This window comes from Homalodisca vitripennis, unplaced genomic scaffold (assembly GCF_021130785.1).
Source record: "Homalodisca vitripennis isolate AUS2020 unplaced genomic scaffold, UT_GWSS_2.1 ScUCBcl_350;HRSCAF=2152, whole genome shotgun sequence".
Classification (NCBI taxonomy): domain Eukaryota; kingdom Metazoa; phylum Arthropoda; class Insecta; order Hemiptera; family Cicadellidae; genus Homalodisca; species Homalodisca vitripennis.
The window spans coordinates 14464-30941 of record NW_025776486.1 but is presented as its reverse complement, the minus strand read 5'-3'; the positions used below and the strand labels follow the sequence as shown (position 1 = coordinate 30941).

At 35.6% G+C, this 16478-nt stretch overlaps 1 protein-coding gene across 1 annotated transcript; it reads left to right on the top strand.

Annotated features, from left to right (window-relative positions):
- The first annotated feature begins 14216 nt into the window (after window positions 1–14216).
- Window positions 14217–15203, top strand: LOC124370632. Its single transcript, XM_046828918.1, has one exon. The coding sequence runs from the start codon at window positions 14217–14219 to the stop codon at window positions 15201–15203; it is 987 nt and encodes a 328-aa protein (XP_046684874.1).
- Window positions 15204–16478: the final 1275 nt, after the last annotated feature.

Sequence of the window (16478 nt, the reverse complement as noted above, 5' to 3'; positions counted from 1 at the left end):
GCATGCAAGTCAAGGTTTACACCTACTGCAAGTGGAACTAGCCTCAATTCCAGTCAGTGCAGTGCTACATGTGATGCGGAATGTCGGATGTTATAGAGGACGTTAGGGCTGTAGTGAGAGATGCAGTTAGTGTGTTACGTGATGAGCTTTTTGTAGAAGCAAATGAATTACTATTAAATATAAAGAGAAGAAAAAAAAGGTCATGCTGGGAAAGAAGATGGGTTTCAAGAAGGCTGCAACTAGGAGGATCAAAACTATTAGATGAATTGGCGAGAGAAGACCAAGATAGCTTTAGGAACATCCTCCGTCACTCAAAAAATAAATTTGACGAATTGCTAGACCATGTGAAAGAGTGCATACAGAAAAAGGATACAAAGATGAGGGTAGCCCTACCAGCAAAAATTAAGTTACAAATTACGTTAAGATTTTTGGCTACTGGAGATTCCTTTGCTTCCCTACAGTATTTTTATCGAGTACCAAAATGCACTATTTCAAAATTCATTCCTGATGTTTGTGCTGCTATATATGAAGCATTGCAGGAATTTGTGCAGGTAAGAGATTTTTCCTAGCTATTAATAAAATGTTTTTTGAGGATATGTGTACTTCATTTAAACACAAGTTCAATGATAATAAATTTATTATACAATAGTCAAAGGAAATATTGATTAGCAGTAGATTGGAAATTGGTAAAAAATGTTAGTGTCATAGAGACCAAAAATTAGGTATTGAAAATGTCTTTGAACTTTTCTTAGATGTCGTCGGTTTCTTCCCCTTCGCCTTCATTTAAAATACTGTTTATAGCCATTGACAATAAGTTGTTATCCTGCACTATTTGAGCCGACGTGTCCATATTATGATACACGGGAGAGGCTGCACTATCCTCACTTGGGCCAACACGTGAATACTCAATATTGGAATGAGATGAGTAGTTTGGAGATGGAGATAATAAATTTTGGGACGGACTTTGTACGTTATTATGTTGGGCAGGTTGTATGTTTCTTTTCATTCTTAATTCAAACAAATGGGTTTGAATGTGTTGCATGGCAAGTAAAGCGGATGACTCAGGCAATTTTTTCAACTAGGAAGCAACAAATTGGCCGAATAAATCGAACTCATTGCTTTCTGTCATCTGTACATTCCGTGGTTCAAATGCCTTATCTGATATCTCTTTTAGTGTTATAATGGAAGATTCAATTTTTCTGTACTCTCTCATCTGTTTTTGTTTTAAATGCAGTTCTAATCTTGGGAGGAATAACAGTTTGGTGGTCAGTTGTAATCTTTCTCTTGATACGGGGTGTTTGATGTTCGTCACTCTCAGCATCAATATCTTGGGATTCTTCGTTTCGTTGGTCCTGTGGGGAAAAAAGGTGTAACTTAATGAAAATTGTTTCTGTTAAAAGTAAAACATGTTCTGATATTTTATATGTGTTACGACATGACAATATTTATTTGTTGTAGATGCCAATGATGGAAGCCGGATGGGAAGACATAATGAGCGGTTTTTCAACACGATGGAACTTTCCTAGATGTTGTGGTAGCATCGATGGAAAACATATTCAAATACGTTGTCCAAATGAATCCGGGTCAGATTACTACAATTATAAAGGAAATTTCAGTACTATACTTCTTGGTGTGGTCGATGATGCCTATTGTTTTACGTACGTTGACATAGGGAGCAATGGCCGAGCATCCGATGGCGGAGTGTTGGCAAATAGTAAGTTGCAACAGGCTATAGATAATAACACATTAAACCTGCCTGAAAACGCTTTGTTCGTTGCAGATGATGCATTTCCTTTAAGGGAATATTTACTTAAACCTTACACTAAAAGGGCAGGGCCCTTAACTTTAAAGCAAAAAGTGTTCAACTACAGACTGTCTAGAGCTCGTCGAATTGTAGAGAATGCTTTTGGATTACTGGCATCAAGATTTCGTATATTTGAAAAGCCTATTCCCTTATCACCTGAAAAGGTTGACAGCATTGTTAAAGCAACGATTGCATTGCATAATTGGCTACGTATTACAAGCCCAGGGGTTTATTTTTACAGAGGTTGTTGTTGACGTTGAAGATATTGAAACTGGTGAAATAATTGAAGGTGACTGGCACAAAAACGTGAGAGCAGAAGGTTTACTGAAAGTTAGAAATTTTGGACACTTACGTAATCCTACAAAAAGGGCGAAGATGGTGAGGGATGAGTTAGCAGATTGGTTCATGGGAGAAGGTAGTGTACCATGGCAATTTCAGTTCGTCCAAAATCAGGAACATTTAAGTGTTTGACAATCAATTTGGGCTAATTCAGCCAAATTGGCATTTAATGGTACCATCAATACATGTATAATGTAACTGTAACTGTATGTATAATGTGTTTCATTTTGAACATTGATTAAATAAACGTTAATGGAAAAAACCGTTTTACATTATGTTGTTATTTAGGCTTAAGTTACCTTACATTACAAAACTTAATGCCTACCTTATTACCATCTTCATTTGGAATTCCAATTACTTGGCTCTCTCTTGTCTTCACAACTGCTTCTAATATGCGGTCCATTGTTGGAAACCACCTCAGTGTCGGTGTGTATACGTCATCTAAACCACTTCCTGAAGACTTGCTTTTTGTTATTTTTACTAGCTCGTTTGAATATGTATTCCTCAGGCTTCGCATCTTTTCTTTAGCATCTTTAACAGTAAAGTTTGGCATATTCATTCCTTTTACAATCTGTAACCAGCCGTCTTCTTTAAGATTTCTATCTTTATATTCCGCCAATTTATAATCCCATAAACAAGGGTATCCCTCATACAGTTCCAAAAAAGTTTCAATGTTGTTTATGTTCCATTTATCATACTTTTTTACCTTTTTTCCTTCCTTCTTGACAGTCTCCTTTCCTATCACGGGTTTATCACTTTCATTGTTCTCGTTGGTATCAGCCATGACAACTCAGTAACCACTACAACTATAACAAATATACAAATTAACCTTAAACTCAAATGTACAGAGCACACCGGAACACGACTAAACACTCACTTTACTTGCTTACAAGTCGGAGTGGTCTGCAAGTCACGTGTTTACACAGGCAAGTGGAGCCGGCGTGCAAGTAGAACTGACGCGCAAGTAAACAATGCATGCAAGTCAGCCCTGCAAGTTTAACTTTTGTGCATGTTAGTGTTTACATTTGCAAGTTTTCTTGCAAGTAGGATGCAAGTAAAACTTGCGCAAGCGCTACATGCTAGTGTAAACGGGGCTTTATTCTCGCAACGACCCGCAAATTCTAAAACGCTGCAACGTGCACTGAATGGAAATAGTTTGCCTAGATCTATTTTCTATTTTTGGTCCCTAAGCGAGCAGATAAAGAATTCAGATGCCGATAGAACTGCATCGGTATGCGATCTAGCGGATTTCATAGGAAACTCTCGAAACCCCGCGCTATCGTATTGTTATGGTTGAATTTGAATCTATGTAATGAATAAAAGGTTGAAATAAGTTTGTTATTTAGGATATGTTTAAAGTAAAGTGACTAACTAGGTTGCGAACTCAAAACAGGAGGGATATTCTGTACCATAAATTAGTTAATTAAGTTTCATATAATGTAAATTTCGCAACCTAGTCAGCCAGTATAATATAATATTGTTTTACATGCAATGTTCCGGAACTAAATTATTGGGCGGAGTAACTACCTAATTGGCACGCGTATGAATTTTTTTCTTCTAACCCTTTGTAGCAGTCCAACTATGTGACCGAGCAGACCTCGCGCGTTGTCCGTAAGTAAAAATTTATCTTTTCGTATTATTAAATTAGCCCTTTGATGCCCAAACATGTAAAAATGAATGTAACGTAAAGTAAAGTTGTAAATAGTAAAGTAACGTACCCTTGAAGATCTTTTATTTGCTTGATTGAGATAGATAAAAGTTTGTGGCGTCGTCCTTATGGCGAACAAGTTTTTATAAATAGTAATTTGTATCATTAAATGGCTAATACCGTCGCGAATTTGTTTTAGGCGCGTTTACGTGTCTCACGGCTCACAGGGCACATATTATTTGAGTAGACGGCTACCAGTTTATTAACTTCTACTCATCGTCTAGTAACCACCGACTAGACATAACCCTTCCTACACTACAGCGCCATTGTCTCGTGCCAAGACGCCGACACCCGGATTGTGAGTCTACACATTGCGAAGGGAAGTAAAATCTTATGTTTTATAAAATAGAACATCGTAGGCATAATTCCATAGAACATTGGATATTTTAGGCCCACCTGGAAGATATGCATTTTTAGTTATTATATTCTAAATGGCAGCAACTTGGCATTACATACTTTTCCTTTACTATCTAAAAGTGGTGCTTGTAAGTTTTAATAATTAAACTGAACTTATAAGTAAACTTTGCAATTCGAGTATTTATTACTACAACCTCAGAAGTCATCACCCCCATGTGTTATCGTCAAACGGTACACTATTTTGATTAAAAATACGATGTTTCAATACGAGCTAAAGAAAGGTGTCTAGGTAAATAAAATAACAGACTTTTACCTAAAATAATATATTTATTTGTAAAAGAAATTGCCAAGGACTTAAATTACTACATTAGGTGATATTCATCCTTATGTTTTATCAACATCATTTATTGTTTAGATGTTGTAACATGTACCGTAATATATTGACTTCACTTGTTCTTTAGATGTCATATGCTTATCAGTAGTGTATGCTTACAAGTTGATCCACAGTCATAACTATGATTAATTTAAACTCAGGATTAATATTATGTTAAGTATCATATGAAATATTGACATCACTTATTGATTAGATATAATATGTGAGTTTAAAGTGTTTTAATGCTTACAAGTTGAGATCAATAGTCAGTAACTATTATTATTTAAACGAAGGATTAATATTCTGTTATGTAACATGTAATAAATTGACATTACTTATTGTTTAGATGTCATATGTGAGCATAAAGTGTTTTATGCTTACAAGTTGAGATCAATAGTCAGTAACTATTATTATTTAAACGAAGGATTAATATTCTGTTATGTAACATGTAATAAATTGACATTACTTATTGTTTAGATGTCATATGTGAGCATAAAGTGTTTTATGCTTACAAGTTGAGACCAATAGTCAGTAACTATGATTATTTAAACGAAGGATTAATATTCTGTTGTGTAACATGTAATAAATTGACATTACTTATTGTTTAGATGTCATATGTGAGTATAAAGTTGAGATCCATAGTTAACATCTATGATTAATTTAAACGAAGGATTAATATTCTGTTGTGTAACATGTAATAAATTGACATTACTTATTGTTTAGATGTCATATGTGAGCATAAAGTTGAGATCCATAGTTAACATCTATGATTAATTTAAACAAAGGATTAATATTCTGTTACGTATTATGTACTTTATTGTTTACATTTCGTGTGTGTATATAGTGGTTTATGCCTAAAAGTTGAGATTTACAGTCAACAACTATAATTAGTGTCAAAGATTAAAATTATTTTTGTGTATTATGTGATATTTTGACATCAAATGGTGGGTTCATGGCAACAACAGACCAAGTCCATCTAAGTAAGTTTTGAGAAAAATGACTTCAAAGTTATAAATTCATTACTTAACTATAAAAATAGATGGTGAAATTATTAAAAAAATTAAACATTGTTCATACCTTAACTTAGGATTTTTACTAAATACGAAAAAAATATATTTAAAAATTTTGGCAAAAAATATTATAATCTTGATATGCAGGACTTGGTTTGTTATTGCTCTGAAAATATTTTGGTACCTGGAGTCGGTTATTTGTTGCTCTGAGAGTTGGTGTGGGTTTAGAATGTAATTTTTTTATAAATAAAAAAATTAAGTGTTCCAAAAGTTATATTTATTGTTGTAAAAAGTCTTACACTTGTAAAATACAAAAAAATTAATGTCTTTTTCCTACTCAAATGCTGGGTCTACTTAGTTTTTTTTATTAATAAAAAGCCCATACCTTGGTTCATACCTTGAACAATGTTTAATTTTATTTAATAATTTCACCATCTATTTTTATAGTAAAGTAATGAATTTATAACTTTGAAGTCATTTTTCTCAAAACTTACTTAGATGGACTTGGTCTGTTGTTGCCATGAAACCCACCATTTGATGTCAAAATATCACATAATACACAAAATAATTTTAATCTTTGACACTAATTGTAGTTGTTGACTGTAAATCTCAACTTTTAGGCATAAACCACTATATACACACACGAAATGTAAACAATAAAGTACATAATACGTAACAGAATATTAATCCTTTGTTTAAATTAATCATAGATGTTAACTATGGATCTCAACTTTATGCTCACATATGACATCTAAACAATAAGTAATGTCAATTTATTACATGTTACACAACAGAATATTAATCCTTCGTTTAAATTAATCATAGATGTTAACTATGGATCTCAACTTTATGCTCACATATGACATCTAAACAATAAGTAATGTCAATTTATTACATGTTACACAACAGAATATTAATCCTTCGTTTAAATTAATCATAGATGTTAACTATGGATCTCAACTTTATGCTCACATATGACATCTAAACAATAAGTTATGTCAATTTATTACATGTTACACAACAGAATATTAATCCTTTGTTTAAATTAATCATAGATGTTAACTATGGATCTCAACTTTATGCTCACATATGACATCTAAACAATAAGTAATGTCAATTTATTACATGTTACACAACGGAATATTAATCCTTCGTTTAAATAATCATAGTTACTGACTATTGATCTCAACTTGTAAGCATAAAACACTTTATGCTCACATATGACATCTAAACAATAAGTAATGTCAATTTATTACATTTTTACATAACAGAATATTAATCCTTCGTTTAAATAATCATAGTTACTGACTATTGATCTCAACTTGTAAGCATAAAACACCTTAAACTCACATATTATATCTAATCAATAAGTCATGTCAATATTTCATATGATACACAGATCCTTTCTTTTAAATTAAACATAGTTGTCCACTATGCATCTCAACTTGCAAGCATACATCAATGTTTCCCCCCACATGACATCTAAACAGCAAGTGATGTCAATATTTCATATGATACTTAACAGAATATTAATCTAAGTTTAAATTAATCATAGTTATGACTGTGAATCAACTTGTAAGCATACACTACTGATAAGCATAGGACATCTTAACAACAAGTGAAGTCAATATATTACGGTACATGATACAACATCTAAACAATAAATGATGTTGATAAATCATAAGGGTGAATCTCACCAATGTAGTAATGTAATTCCTTAGCAATTTTTTTCATAAATAAATGTATTACTTTAGGTAAAAGTCATTTACCTAAACACCTTTCTTTAGCTGTTTAATAATTTAAAACAATAACTCATATGATTTACTTAATTATGCCATCTTATTGGAAGAAAAATACAAATCGGTAACTGTATTTGACCTATCGTCTGCTAATTCACCTCAAAATATAACTCATAAAACGTACGTTTAAAATAAAAACTATAAGTCAACAACACAGCTAAAGACAGTGGCTCAGTAAAACCAAAGTCCTACAAAAGAAATTAGTTCATTAATTATATTCAGTTGCTTTTGGTCCTTGTCACCGGGGAAGTCTACGTCAACGACCACTAAGCTACGATCCCGCAAAAAGTTAGCAAGACTTGATTTGAGCGGTAAAACTTACGTCTTTGTATGTGAGGCGAATGTATCGAGTTTACTTGCTGTTTTAGTGAAGATTGCTTCGAATCCTAAGCTTCAAACAATTGATATTCAGGTAAGAAACTATCAGTACCTTAATTCCTCAACAAGTCGGTAACGCTATTTTTTTTTAACTATACAGTTAAAACATTTCTGAAAGCTATCATATGCCGCCGTTATTAGTAACGAACATAACCTCAATCTCCTAACCTTTATTCTCAACATTAAACACGGCACTAGGTTATATCTGAATATTACAAATCGGTGACGTAAACGATGAGTTATAGCATCGATTTGTTGGAAATACACTTCTAAACTGTGTGACTTGCAATAACTGTTGTTAAATAATTTTTATTTATATAATGTTTGAAAATTATGATTAAAATGCATTTCAATGTTACTTTTACTTTTTTTAAATTAACGTGATTACTACGAATATTATAAACAGCCTTTAACAGTTTTCATATGCTCTGTAGCATGTTGATTTAGAACAAACAATTGGATTATTTGATTATAAATTAACAACATATTTGTTAAATTACTATTTATTGGCATATTGCAATTCTAGCAACTTTTGATTTACCTCAAAAATCATAAATTAATCCAATCTCTAATACATTTTTTTAAATTTAAAGCATACGTTTTTAAAAACTTTGCAACACTTTTCTCTGTATTTGATTCTAGGTCGTGAAGAACCATGACACTTCCTCAAAGCTATCAGCAAAGGAAAAGTATGAGAGATAGAAAGCATTGACAAAGGAACGTCAGCGAAGGTATAGAGAACGAATGGGTGAAAAAAGAAGAAGTATGACAGAGATTGTCTTGCAAAGCAGAAAATAAGTCAGTCTGCTGAGTTTTATTCTTATATCTCTATGTTTTGATTTTTGACAATTTTTTAAACCAGATGATGTTGAGATCACACTACGCGAAAGCGGGATTAGCTCATATGATTCTCAAATACTGTCTTTAAGTGATAAGTTTGGTTAGTTGTGCTGAAAATGAGTGACTTAAGTGGTGCCAGTGTAAATGTAAGTGTCCTTTCTGTCAAATCAAGAAAAAGGAAAAAACTTCAATCCGTAGAAGATAGAGAAAACAATAAAAAATTTAAAGACTCTGGTGAAGAACATGCTTCAACTGATGGTAAGAATACTAAGACTAGAAAGACTTTTGCTGTTATATTGAAGTGCTGTAAGCAAGATTGTTGGAAAAATATCAGCTTAAATGAGCAAGAAACCCTATTTGATTCTTTTTATGGTTCTGCCACAAAGGTACAACAAGACACCCTTATTTCTGGAATACTCCAGGCTCAGACACCTATCACTCAGTTGGTAGGTGCCACAAGAAAAAGAGATAAGTTGTGGAAATATTGTGTTAAAGTTCATGGAATTTCTAAAACTGTATGTAGACAATTTTTACTAGACATGTATCAGATATCTGAAAAACTACTTTGTGTAATCCAAGAAAAAGTACTTAAGGGAGAAACATTCACTGAAAAAGGGGGGTCTCATAGTAATAGACCACGCAAGGTAACTGAAAATGTATGGGACTTGGTAAAAACCCACCTTCAGACCTAGTCGTGAATCTCATTACAGTAGAGATAAGTCAAAGAAGCGGTATTCTGAAAATCCAAACCTAAAAAGTTGAATGAACTTTTTAAGTGTTTTTACAAGGAAAAGACTGGAGAAAATTTAAAAAAATCTACATTATACTACATACCATAAGTGTTTCCTGCATAAGTTAAACTATGGTTTTACTATACCACGTACAGATGTATGTGACTTTTGCTCTCAGTGTATAGTAAAACTGAAGACTAATCCAAATGACGAAAGCAAAACTAGCCATAATATTCATCAAAGGAAGTACAAATCATTTAAAAATTTAAAAGATGATCTTAAGCAATGCAGTTGTGATGATAGCAAAATTTTAAAACTAAAGTCTAAAATTGAACTCAGTAAATTCATTCATAGATAACTTCATCATTATCATCATCTTCGTCATTGATGTCTGCAGGTCGTTTGGATCGTGTAGCAACGTTAACAGGAAAGTTTTTGAAGTAACCATGATGGCATCCTGGGATAAACTGTAGAAGAGACAGCATGTCATTTTTCTTTGCAACAGTAATCGCTCTACGATTAGGATAGCGAGGTTCTTGTTTTACTTCGAAAAGTGATTTCAACTTAAGTCCTTTTTGGGGCTTAGTGTTCTTCCTTTTTTTATTTGCTTCTATTTGTTTTAAATTTATGATTCTAAATGGAGCACCCTTTTCAAAGGAATGCTTGAACTGTATTTCAAAAGGTTTACTTCTCTGAAACCGCATCCATCGAATCTTCAACCAGTTGACAGCTTCACCATCAGTAGCCTTTTTCCTTTTAGCTATGGCTTCTTCTAATGCTTTTGTGCTTAAAAATTCATCTGTACTCATGGGATGTACTTTAAAGTGAGGCTGTTTACGCTTGGAAGTTTTGATGATGCCAATCCAGGTTTGTGGCTCTTATATTTGGTGATGCTTTTGACTGGCTCGTTCAATCATCTCAAAATCTGTATCATTGGGAAGGAAAGAATGTCCAGGAACCATGTACTTTAGGTCTATATTTTCAGCTTTAATTGCTGGATCCTGCACAAGTTTCAGCATAGTTAAAGAAGATTTTATGTTGCGGTTCTGACCGCCACAACTGTCTGAAAATAGACAATATTTTTGTGTTCCTTTGCATTTTCTCGTAAATGCTTAGTAAGACCGCTTGAAATATCTTCTACCCCTCTTCCACCTTTTGTCTCATCAAAAAACATACATGTAGGCTGTTGAGTCATTGAAGCTATGCACCCCAAAGTTGTACATGTTCATGTTGCGTTTATAGTACGCCACTGAAGTTAATAACTTTGGAAATGGAAGAGCTTTTTGTAAGTCGTATGTGCAAACATAGGTGTCATCCGATGCAACTGCCTTGTCATTACTTAGCCCTTCTCTGGCAGTTTCAGCTAAAATGAGGTGATTTTCTTTAGTAGTTAAGAGGTCCTGCCTTATTGCTTCATCAGTTTCTGCATTGATCTGTATTTATAATTCATCACAATCCTTACATGTATCTTTAGCAGGAGGTTTGAAATGAAGATTAAACTTTGAAGAAAAAACCCGGTATATTTTAGCTTGACAGGTTTCTTGTGTTCTTCAGAACAATTTTTCACATACAAATCGTACATTTTTCTAACATTTAGGTCAGATTTGAGGTACTTCTTATTAATATTGTCCTTTCGAGTATAATGACTCTGGTATGCTGGAAAAGCTCTTATATGATCTACAATATCTGAATCACCAATCTTGTTGATAGGTTTACTTTTACCTCTACCATCAAGCACACCAAAGGCCTCCTCTGCGGTGAGACATTTGTACAGACGACCCCAGCTAATTTTTAATATGGAGAGGAAAAACTTCTTGCATACTTTTATGTCCTCTTTACCAGTTGGAATAACGTACTGAAATACAGTGGATTTTGGAGTAATACTGTTATATGTGGGTCGAGCCCTTAAAGGCACATTTTTACCAACCATGCCCCGCAAAAAGGCGTTTTGCTTTGAATAATCCATCTAGCTTCCAGAACGTGTTAAAAAAATTCTGTAACTCTTCGGGATGATCAACTTATGTAGACATTTCATCCGACAATTATTCCACAGCAGCAAAAACCTTTTCAGGTACTACTTTTTTCCTGCTAGACAGGTAGGATTTACCCTCATTTTTCAATTTCTTCCTTTTGTTTCTCAACCATTCATCCTCTTTCCTTAATTTCTTCCTACGTCTTTTTTCAGGTGACTCCAATTGTGGGATTTCTGAAACAAAACAAATGTTTTAGAAATACCACACAACAAAAGCACAAACAGAAATATTTCTGATCATTTATTTGGTATAACTGATTGTATTGTACCTCAAGTTGACGGCCAGTTAGGAATGGTATCTAAGATTTACTTTCATGTAAAAAAATACTATAAGTTATGAAATTGGATTAGGCCTAGATGAAATTAGGATGATAAGTAAACTAAACCACAAACCTACCTTCTAAAAAGTGTTCCTCAGGTTCATCAACTAGCATCTCATCCTGAAGTCCCGGTATTAGGTCTATATACTTTATGTAGTCCAGTTGGCATCTCCTCCTGTGGTTCTGGTGGAATGCCATGGGGTTCAGCTGGTATCTCGACTACCTCATTTTGTGGTTATGGTGGCATTTCATTGGACTGAGATAGTATCAAGTCATGCTGCATGGGCCTAGGTGGTTTCTTAGAAGACGCTGATCGTTTGGAAGTGTATAGCCGGGGCAACTCTTCATATAGTTCATCCTCAAGTTCGACATCATCTGCATTTAACTCAGCATTCGACAACATACCATACATCGATGGCTATAAAGACTGGGAGGAATACCTACCGTACATCGATGACGATAAAGACTGCGAGGAGCCCATATCACACATAGATGACGCCAAAGACTGCGAGGAACCCATGCCAAACGAAGACGGAGAAACGAGCCAGTTAATTGGAAATGAGGACACCAAGGAGAACTGCCCTACCGAACCGATCTCAGACACTGCAACAGTAACACACTTTCCGAGATCTGCAATCTAATATTTTCCTCAGGTGAATAACTAACCTAACACATAACTAGAAAGTTGGTGTACCACTGATTTTTTGTACCACTGAACGATGGAAAATGAACTAACATATTTACATTACATCATTAAACATAGTTCAATATCTTTAAAATGAAAACGAAATAAAAAGATAAGTAAATCTTAGCTGAAAACAAAAAATCAATAATTATTTAGAATACAAACATATTTCTCCTCTCATTAGCAGCTACACTCATCTTCGTGTAACTGTCAATCCAATGCCCCAAGTGCCACACACATGGTCTCCCATAGCCTCAAACCCAAGGCCCAGATATTGGTTGCGAGCACGCTTATCGGTGGCTTTCATGTTTGCAAACAGAGCATTCCTCGACAGACATGCATATACTCTTTACTAAAATTAGTTGTTCCATTACTCGTAACGTATAACATAGATTTATTTCAGTCATAAATTGAAAATTGATGTACAAATAACAGGGGCAAGTTGTAAGTTTGAGGGGGGAAATACTAATACACATAACGGAATGACAGGGTGAGTAAAACACGACCTAAAAATTCTGAAATAACATTTTAAACTAAAATGCATTCCTGATCATAATCTCCCAGAAGTACACTACAAGATGCAGTGTCTGAGATCTGTTCGGTGGGGCAGTTCCCCTGGGTGTCCTCATTTCCAATTAACTGATTCGTTTCTCCGTCTTCGTTTGGCATAGGTTCCTCGCAGTCTTTTTCGCCATCTATGTGTGATATGGGTTCCTCGCAGTCTTTATCGTCATCGATGTATGGTAGGTATTCCTCCCAGTCTTTATAGTCATCGATGTATGGTATGTTGTCGAATGCTGAGTTAACTGAGTCACTAACCTCAAAGTATTATAATAACAGCTGAGGAAAACAACCAATCAGAATCGCTAAAAAGTAGAGAGTAAACTCATATGAATGATTTTTCATCTTCGACATATAACTGCGATCTGTAGGACGTAGACCGTTGTTAAACACTCTTAGTTGACAAGTGAAGACGATCGCCCAATCTATCAGATATTAATAGAACTATTTGGAGGAAAACTTAAAAGCAGACCGCTTTTGCAACCTGAGCTCATCATCGTGCTGTTAGGCCCGATCGCTGCGTGACGAGCGCAGCTCGTCAGTGATGCGCAATGGGTCAATGCTAACAAGTAGAGATCCATGGTCAACAACTATAATTAGTGTAAAGGATTAATATTCTGTTATGTATTATGTACTTAATCGACACCTCTTATTATTAAATGGCATATGCGACTATAGAGTAGTGTATGCTTACAAGTTGATCCACAGTCATAACTATGATTAACCCTTTTTCCCTCCGAAAGGTCTTTTAAGTATTGTCCTCTCAGATCGGGTGGCCAGTACAGTTGGCCACATCCGTTTCTATAGCAGGTCTCGTCCTGGGTATGAAGTTAAACTGCCCACACCCACCTAACCATTTCCTTAATTCCTACCCAATCCCCATCCAGGGTCTATTAGTACCTGCTCTGTTCGACCGTTCCAGTACATGGCTCGCTGGGAGTGCTTAAGCCGGCACTAGGTGCCCTATCTGGTGTCGGTAAGAGCTGATGTGAGCTTGTCTCTGCCGAGGCGTAAGTCATGTACTGGTTCAGAAGCCAGCCACTTCGATGTCCTTGGTCAGGAAGTGTGTATTGAGCAGGAGTGTCGGAGCTCCTGCTGCAACGTGCGATCCCAGGCCGTGCGAGTATACCCAGTGTGGTTAAACGAGTCAACACCGGGCCCCGGGGATCTGGGGTAGATTAACCTGGGCTCCCACGGGACCCAGTTTTATCGAGGGCGTGCCCGTTCCCGGTGTATCTCGGCCTGCACTCTTACACACGATGCGCTGGTTAAAATACTTATGGTAACCGAAACCACCCCCAAACCAGGGCAAAGCGTAGTAACAAGAGATCAAAGTGATCTGGAGAAGAAACGGCAGTTGTCTGACTCAGAATGTGAGCTCGATCAAAACAAGCAAAGAAAAATGGAAAAAGAACAAACCGACGATGAGATAAATATTCCTACTCCCTTATTTCTTGTGCTAAGTCATAAGGAAGATGGTAAAACCCTGACTAAGGTGAGCCCGTTCCTTATCCACAAATCTTTAGTAGCCTGTGGAGGGCAACCTAAATCTTTAAGGAAGCTGAGGAATGGAACTATCCTGGTGGAGGCTGCAAATTGCATCCAATCCAAGAAGTTCCTTAAAATCGACCAGGTAGCGATTACTGTCCAGCCTCATGCCTCTCTGTACTCTTCCAAGGGAATCGTTTTCTGTCGAGACCTTATGGACTGCAGTGAAGAGGAAATAAAGGTTGAGCTGCAGTGCGAGATGGTGACTGATGTGGTCAGGATTGTTCGGACCGAAAACGGGGTAAAGGTTCCTACCCCGGGTCTTATTATAACCTTTGCAAAACCCCATCCGCCAGAAACCATCAAAGCCGGTTATTTGTCTCTGTCTGTGCGGCCGTACTTTAAAAACCCCCAGTGGTGTTTCCGCTGTCAGAGGTTCGGGCTCTCCAGTAAAGTGTGTTCGAACCCAGAGACATGTTCCCGCTGTGGTGATGAAGGACACCAAGAGGAGGGGTGCAAAAATGAGACGCGATGCATCAATTGCAAGGGGAAACATCCGGCATACTCAAGAGAGTGTAATATCTTTAAAAAAGAAAAAGAAATATTAAAAATTATGACTATCGAAAAGCTTTCATTTAAAGAGGCGCGTAAAGAGTACAGGAGGAGGGTCGCCCCAACTCCAAAAAAGGAGTTTCTTACTCTGAAGCTGTATCTGTCCCTGTTCAGACCGCACAGTGTTCCTCATGTACAGTCTTGGAGGGTATGGTGCGTGCATTGACTGAGCAGGTGGCTGCTCTGGTTCAGCAACTCGCCGCAGGTGCTGGGGAACAGTCTGTGGTCTTGCCCAGTAAATCTCCCCGAGACGTTCAGACCTCCTCTAAACCTAATGCACAGTCTTATGTTAAACCTTCACCAGGATGTGTTACGTATAGAGATAAAGTTCAGCAAAATTTGAAACCTGCCTTAAGTTTAGAAGAGAGAAAGAAATTGTCAGAAAAGCTTAAGAAGAATATTCAAACTAAAGTCGATAACAGGTCAAAAGTGTCTGTTAGGAACCCTAACACGTCATCATATAAGTCATCTCAACTGTCCATCAATGATGATGACACAACTGAGGATTCTTTGGAACTCCGGACGGAGTTCCAAACGTTGCTTGGAACTTTCCGCCCTGTTACAAAACAAAGAAAAAAAATTACTATGTAGTAAAGAAGTAAAATATTGTATGAATTATAATAATAAAATAAAATAAAATCATGCTTATTCAATGGAATATTAATGGTTTAAGAAGTCATTTAGAGGATTTAAAACTACTTATAAATACAAAAAGGCCCAAAATAATCTGTATTCAAGAAACCAAATTAGCTCCTCACATAGGGGAGAGCGGGGCATGTGGAGACAAACTTCAGATTTTATTTTTTACATTTTTTGTTTGAATTATTTTGTAATTGGAAAAATACTGATATTATACTTCAATTATTTGTACACTTTTCTATGGTATTGACGCTTTGATTAACTATATATATCTCCCAAAATTAAAATATTTGTTTAATGCTGTAAAGTGTATCAATGTTCCCCACATGGGGGCAAGTTGATACTAGCGAGAGGCAAGTTGATACAAGTGTATAAATAATAAGCTAATAGACATTAAGGTAGCAAATAATCACTTAATAGACAATCGAAAAAATGTATTAAGCAGAATATAGCACAAAGGTAACGTAAGACATATTATTAAACTATTTTAAACACACAGTTTATGAGATTTTGTTCATAACCTACTCAGAATCACTGATTACAAAGTCAGATGTACAGTGAATACAAGTGTACATTTTACAGTCTTTCCCACATTCTATATGGGCCCATTTTTTGCAAGAAATGCACTGTATCTAGTCCTGACCTGGCTTGGATTCGGAGAATGGCTCCAAACATATGAGACACAGGGCGTCGTTCTTTTCCTCCGACTCTGATTCAACCTTCATTTTATTCTTTGGGACGCATTTCTGTTTCTTCACCTTGTTCTTCTCCTTAGTCTGACTCTCTATCATTTTAAAAAGTC